We start from the raw sequence: 7,598 nt of genomic DNA, 5'->3' as shown, positions 1-7,598 counted from the left end.
TCCGTTTCCCCTTTGCTATTTGTACCCGCTTCTTCTTTCACCACACCCACAAAATGAACTGGGTTAGGGACTGTGCTTTGTAAGTCTCCCAGCAAAAGGGGGCAGGCAGTTTTAGTGTGGATGAGGGACATGATCCAGATCACCACACAATCATTAAAATATTTGGCCAATAAAACTGAACCAGCAGTGACAGAATGAGTCTGAAAGGATGGGACTGGCTTTTTGCAGTGGCACTCCCTGCTTGAAATGCCTTTGGGCAAGCAAAATAACAAAACCCATCAAAACACGCACAAAAACCCAACAGCCTCATACGCAGAATTGCTCACTGGTGTCATGGAATGTTTTTAGGAATGCAAACGTATTATCCTTATTTATTCCAGTAAGTGCATATACAAACGGCTGGACTATTATCTCAACTGTGCTGACTGCAACAGCAGTGCAATTACATGCCTCCACAATCACACATTTGACATGTCATCTGAAGCATTAGGGTTTATATTCCACTGTTATAAAGGCAAGCAGATTACATATCTTGGAGCTGTATTTTGGCTCAGTTCACACTGGAAAGTTACACCACTAAGCTTGTATTCTATACAGGACTTACTAACTACCCTGTCTAATTAAGGTTGCACAACTCTTCCATTTTCAAGATCCTGTTTTCAGAGGCTTAAACCCTTGCCAAATTAACATTCGGCAGGACTTCTCTGTCCCCCGCACACATCCAATAGAGAAAGGAAAAGTGATATGTTCTGTTCATCTGTTTGAGTTTCATTCTGAAGAAGTCATTTCCCAGAACAAAATGAAATAGGTTTTATCCATATTAAAATGTCCAATTTTTTTCCTTCAGTTCTCTGGAAACACCTATGAAATTTCTATGCTTTAGAACAGTTACATTAAATGAGAATGAAAAATTGCATCTCTGACATAAAGGCATAATCTCTGACATGTTCCAGTAGAGACACAATCACACTGTTGAAGTGGAAAAAAATTTCTCCTGCATACACTCAGCAAAGAGCTGGTGGTCAAAGAATTTAACTCCCTAAGATTCTGCTTCTCCAAATCAGAGCCAGACAAAAGCTTTCCTGTAATTATTTCATCTGGTTCCTAAAAGCCTACCATCAAGGAAAAGAACAAGAAAAGGTACACAGAACAGAGACACATCTCTCAGGTATTCTTAGTCATATCCTTTCAGGCACTCAACCAGCAAAGGGAGAAGAAAGATGACTAACGTGAGTAGATACACTAAAAACAAAAACCCAGAAGAACCAGGAGGGATGAAAATACATCCTAAAAATAGCAAACTCAGCCAGAAGCAGGAATAGAACTCAGAATTCCCAAAACTTTGTCTTCCTTGGCTGTTGGCACACCCCACAGCTATTCCTGGGCTTAAAAGTAAATAATCACACCTTTCTGCGTAGGTTTTCCTCAGCAATTTCATCTTTCCTACCCTTAGGCAGATGTGACACATTTGGCATGCTTGCAATAGTTTTTGTATTATCCAGAGGAGAGGGGGAAAAAAAGGACCTACATAGCAACAAACAACAAAACTGTCACTAACACAAACCCAACAGTGTATGTTTTTACTCAAAGTTTAGTGCCAGGAGGCAGTAGCTTCCTAAAAATAAAATTGAGAGAACATTTCAATAACTATAAATGATCATTCCAAAAGATGAGCTAAATGAAGCAACAGAAAATGGAAGATAAGCTGCACTGCTTTTGACACATCACTGACACTACCCGAGCTACGAAGAAGTGTGGTAAAGCCTGTAACTCTTGCTCCAAAAAGCAGAGATGGGAATTTCCTGGTGTGATTTTATGTATTATTAAGAACAGGACATGGGTAACTGTATAGCCCTCCCACCAAACAGACATGACTTGCACAAAGAAGTTGACAGCAAGTTCACAGTACTCCTTAACTCCTCTTACGCAAAGGCACAATGAGCCTTTGCTCTGAGGCCACAGTCAAAACAGCTCCAATGTCCCCAATTCATTCAACTCTGACCTTTTCTTATCAAGACAGCTCACAAATTGCACACAAACTTCCTCTCACAAACAGTAAAAAATAAATTCAAAAGTCCTTGCTTGATCTCTGCATAACCTACACATAAATCATACACATCAGAGAAAGCTGCGTGTAAGCCAGGGATTACCTAGAAACCCAACATGTAGACATAGCATAAACTAGAAGTTCTGTGTGGTATGCTGCTATCCAAATCTACTGAGTCCTACCAGGCATTTTTGCATGTTCAAAGAAAACACAAAACAAGAGCAATTTTGTTTCTCCATTTCACAGGCTGCCTTGACCTCAAACCCACAAGTTGTTTCCCTCCTTCCTGTCCAGTCCTCAGAAGAGCGACCAGTCCCAAAACAGTTAAAAATCACACTGTAGGAATAGAGGAGGGTAGAAAACAATGGCAGGGTTAGAGGCATAGATAGATCTGAAACAACACCTCCTGCCTTATTCAGGGCAAAAAATGTACTTTATCTCATCTGCTGCTCTCCAGCTTCTGCTGCACTTCCTGCCTGAGGAGCGGGGCCGACCTGTTATGAGAAGCAGTGCAGACAGCACACGCTGTCTGCACTGAGGAAGTGTTGTCACAGCAGCTCCACCTGTATCTCTCATAGTTCTGGAAGACAAAATTATTCCCATTCTTAGAAGAATACATGAGTTAAGGCTGTCTGATGAAGTGAAACAAAGATGGTTTTAAATTGGGGGGGGGGGAGATGACTGCTGAAAAAGTTACAGAGTAGTCACTACTTAATCATACATATGGATCTGCCAATAAATGTTGAATCACTTGAGGGGAGCAAAGGGAGGACTCAACTGAAAATTCAAGTCTCAATTTTAGTCTACTTGGCTAAATAACAAAGGAGGAAGAAAGGGAAATTGTCCTCGCCTGACAAAACTTGATGATTCTTACAGACACTCTTTAAATGGCACCTTCCCAGCTGACACTGAACAGTAGCAGACAAAGCCACAGGATTTGTTCACTTTTTATGAGGCACTGCATCATTACACCAGTAAGCATACTCACAGCACTAAGATTTTTTTGTGTGTGGTAACAGTTACTACCCTCTTTCATCAGCCCACAGCCCACCAACCTGTCCAGCGCTATTGCAAGACTCTGTGTGTCGGCAAGAGGCTGAAACAGAAGGTTTTGTTGAGTTGTCCTCTTCACTGCTGGGGTATGAAATGCTCTTGAGCACAACTCTCCAGGAAACCCCTTCCCAAGATACACACAGCCCTGTTGGCCACATGCAACACTTCTCCAGTGCTCTGACCATCAGGACAACACTGATGATGGTTGCTGCAGACGAGAGGACATTCTCCTTCCGCCAGCTCCTCCCTGTCCCCAGCCACAGGGTGCAGGCTGGGCACACACCACTGAGCTGTGTGGAGCAGGGTGAAGCACAAGATTACCATCATGAGTACCAGGACTGCATTGCTAACCCACTACTCTGCTGTCCTAGAGGCTTCTAGTTGCAATACTGCAACACTATCACACTAGCGCTAACTTCTGCACTTGGCATGAAAAGGCTTCAAGACAGTTTGACTAAGTGTATTTACACAAAGCAAGCTTTTCTCTAGCAGTCCTATTCTTAGCAATTTGATTAGATACAGGCATATTAAACTTTAGTCTTCAAGTTACTTGCCCAGAGAAGTTCTAATCTAGAAGACTGTTGCTTTAAAACTAGCTCTGTACGTAAGCAGAAGGTCATCAGACATTTACCACCATAGATACACGCCATCTCCCTCCCACTTATATCTACTACACTGGTTTGTGGTTTCTTGTTTGCTTGGTTATTAAATGACAAATTGTAGCATGGGGAGAGGGAGGTATTTGCCAACAAAGGATCAAGCACTCTCAAGTTTGGCTTTTTTAGAATGCATCTTCCAAAAAATGCAGAAAAATATCTAGAAGTGTTATTTAAAGGTGCCTTTCAAATCACACTACTATGCAGATTCTGAGTTTCCTAACCGAACAGCTCCTCCAATGACAGCAATACATCTATACAATAAGCTTTAAAAGAAGAAAAAGGCATAGAAGGCTTGTAAGAAGGCCTTTCTGAAAGCATATAAAAATATCATTGCTAGACTATCTAAATATTCTTCACAAAAAGACACTCAGTTTTCTTTTTCGTAAGCATTACAGACTTCAAGAGAACAACACAGATATTTATCATAGCCTGCCCTTTAAAAATCAAAGGCAACCAATTATACCCCAGTTCTCTCTCATACTTGCATCTTAAGAAGAAAAAGATCAGGGAAAGGAGAGTGACCTTTACAATTTCTCTTCCCATTCTCTGCTTTATTTTGCTTATCCAGTTATACACCCTCTTTACATAACACCAAGTGCATCTGCAAACAGGAACACCTTGTTCAAACAGCACAGATTAGAGCTGCTGATATACACGGATCATGTCATTTCTGTAACAAATCTCCTAGGATCCTAGCATGAAAACACAGGTTTATGCGGTGATGGTGGGGAGGAGAAGGGCAGACCTAATTAATGAGTTTTCCTCATCTCTTCCAGCTTTATTCAATGAAATTCACCACCAATTTCACAACAGCAGCAAAGCCCAGGACAACACAGCACTCACCAGGTTTCCTTCATTCGGTGTTGTGCTCTCACCTACACATTACACACAAAGTTACAGGGGAAGAATAAAAGCCTGCCCTGAATCTATGTTGCAGGCTGAGTTTAAGTCCCTCATTACAAACGGTTATGTGACTTCACACCCAACAGATGGCCCAAGCTCAGAAGGGGAAAAGGTAAATAAGTTAAAAACCTGAAATACTCCTTCAACACAACGGAAGCAGAACATTACCTCCAGTTAAGACAAGTAAACTTATTTGGCTGGTTACCCTCTCAATCAAGGAGCAAAATGAACAGGAAAACCAACTCACGAACTGCTCTGCTACTCAAAAGAAAGGACAAAGCCTTAATCTTCTCAATGAACCCATACATACCTACTATCTTGTATTTCCTTTTGCAGAGATGGAACATACTGAAGTCTGTCTTTGACTTAGTTTTTGGAATTGAACACAGAATAATTCTGGAGCACCATCTCTGAGATTCACCCCTGCAAGTCTTAGACACCAACTCTAACGAAGCAGTGTATCAGTTCTGAATTAGTTATGACATACTCCACAGAGAAGGGACCTAGTGACAGTCTTCTATAAATCTACCAGTCTGGAAACAAACACATGAATTACTCTGTCTACATATGTTGAAGCCATAAAGACATGCTTTCCAGGTTTGTTCTGCATACAGTGCTGAGCACTGAGGAGGGTAAAGAAAGAATGGCCAAAAATCAAGCTATTCTTCCTATTATGTAGCTTTCAGTATAAAAAACGTTAACATCTTCATATCAAATAAAATATATTTAAACTGACTTCATGTAAGCATTTGCTTAAAATCCTCCCCAAAACAAAAGCCATGCTTTATAGGGAAAAGCAAAAAGAAGGGCCTCCTTACCCATACACCATCCCAGCAAACACTTCTGTGAAGCTGTTTGTAAATGATACTTCAAACAAACATACTAAGACATTTCAAGACTGTAAAACAAATGATTTCCAATTGTCAAGATACATTAGCAACGCCAATCAACAGATGCTTCAGGAAGACTCTAGAGGATATGCAGACCATGCTAAGACCACTTTCCAAGCAACAGGCAAAAGAAACCACACAGTTCTGCAGTCAGCAGTAAAACTATCCCAAGGAAACTGCTTTTAAAGATTGACAACCATATCATCATGAGACAATGGCTTGAATTTTAACCAGCACGTTCAATACACCCAGTGAGTCCCCAGGGTCATATGCTGTAGGACTTTAACATCACCATTATGCCCATGAACTCTTCCATTTCCAATTAGTAATACACAGGACACCTTGAAAGTCAATCCTTCCTTCTGGAAGGCCTTTGTGCTTTAAGTCATAAAGCAGACTCTTCAAAGTATACCTGCCACTGCAAATACTATGTGGACTTCTTTTGATGAGCAAAATACAAACATAGGAAAAGATTTTTAGAACAGCATTATCTGGGAAAGCTTAAGCTGTACCAGGCAAGGCAATTTTGAAGCAGTGCAACATTGCAACAGTTCTAACCCGAGAGACCAGTATCTAGCTTGCTGCTGCCACCATCTCCTTAAGAACCCTTAAGAAGAACTAGAAGCTCACCTAGAGTATCCACAGAAACTTTGTGCGTCTCGGAAAGGCACACGACAGGGTACCAAAAGGCACATTATCACAGAAGCTTCAGCTCTTGTAGCCTAACAAAGAGAGTGCTCCATGTGCATCAACACTGACTTTCTGACTAATCAGGAGTCCGACCAGACTCCAGAGCTGTGTGCTGCCATTCCTTTTTTTCCTTGTTTACATGGCAAGACCTGCAGATGCAGCCTGGGCAGAAGAGAGGGAAAGAATTTTAGGAGGGCTGTTCATACTTTGCACTCAGTAGATTCACCTCCTCCCCTTTCCAAAGTTTAAGCACATAAAAAGAATTGATGGCTGTTTCCTTGCACAAAGTGCAGTAGCCAAGATGAAAATCAGTGCATCTGAGGACAAGCCTAGAGCCTTCCTTAGTATTTCAGTTCAGTCCATCATCTTGATGAGCCTATGAATACTAACAAGCAAAAATAAGTTCAGTAATAACTGCCAAGCAAGCATGCAGAGGGGAAAAACCCTACAGATTCTGTAATTAGCTCTGCTAACAGCAAATGAAGAACCATATAGTCAAGAAACACTGCGCATTGCTATTTGTATGAAAGAGGTTCCCTCTTGTTCCCCTCCATTCTGAAGCAGCAGAAAAGACAGTTGTTGTTGCAAGAAATAGAAGACTTCCCGTTCTGACATGAGCTTCATGTCAAACTTGTTAGCCTTGTGCCCTGATAGTTTCAAGTGCAGATGATTTAGAGACGCACAGACTTAAAGAGAAGTTTGGCTCTATCAGCTACATGCACAGTACAAGTTAACTCTCTTTCGAAGAGATGCCCCTTTTCATGCAACACTAAAATAAAGACACTTAAAAAAAAACCCCAATTTCTGTACTGAGACTTTCAGTACAGTCAGAATCTCAATCCAGAAATACAATGCATCTATGTAAAAAACCTGGAAGAAAAACATCCCACACACCCACTATATTTAGATATTCCCCTGCACGTCCCCATATGAAAACATCTGTGTTTTAACGCTTATTTACATCTTTATACTTGTACATTTGAAATTATTAAGACATTCTTACCTGTATATCCTGCCCACCAGCCCCAGGAAGCCACCATAGCTAAAAGCCACTTAAATAATACTCCTTCGATATACCAGAAGCTTTGACTATCCAACACTCGGAGAGGCTGCAGCATAATTAAATACAAGACGTAGGACGGAATAGCAACCAGGTTATTGGCGACCATAAAAGCGAACCTGAGGAGTGCTTTCAGGCAGACACAGCCCACCCGCTGGGCCTGCTCTAGAGTCACGGCCATTCTCTTCACAGCGGAGGGCGCGGGACCGTCCTGCAGGGAAAGGGAGAACGAAGCACAGGTAGCGCTGGCCGAGCAGAGCGGGGCGAGGGTGACCCCAGCCCGCCCCCAGGAGCTG

At 41.7% G+C, this 7,598-nt stretch overlaps 1 protein-coding gene across 1 annotated transcript in view; it reads right to left on the bottom strand.

The window, feature by feature from the left end:
* Positions 1 to 7,520, bottom strand: part of LPGAT1 (lysophosphatidylglycerol acyltransferase 1) — a 58,497-nt gene extending 50,977 nt beyond the window's left edge. The window contains exon 1 of the mRNA XM_010024157.1: positions 7,246 to 7,520. Within this exon, the coding sequence (XP_010022459.1) occupies positions 7,246 to 7,483 (238 nt within the window). The 5' untranslated portion in view covers positions 7,484 to 7,520. The remainder of the gene's footprint in view (positions 1 to 7,245) is intronic.
* Positions 7,521 to 7,598: the final 78 nt, after the last annotated feature.

This window comes from Nestor notabilis, unplaced genomic scaffold (genome assembly GCF_000696875.1).
Source record: "Nestor notabilis isolate BGI_N333 unplaced genomic scaffold, ASM69687v1 scaffold16171, whole genome shotgun sequence".
NCBI classification, from domain to species: Eukaryota; Metazoa; Chordata; class Aves; order Psittaciformes; family Psittacidae; genus Nestor; species Nestor notabilis.
Note: the sequence above shows the minus strand (reverse complement) of the source record. Positions and strands in the feature narration are given on the sequence as shown.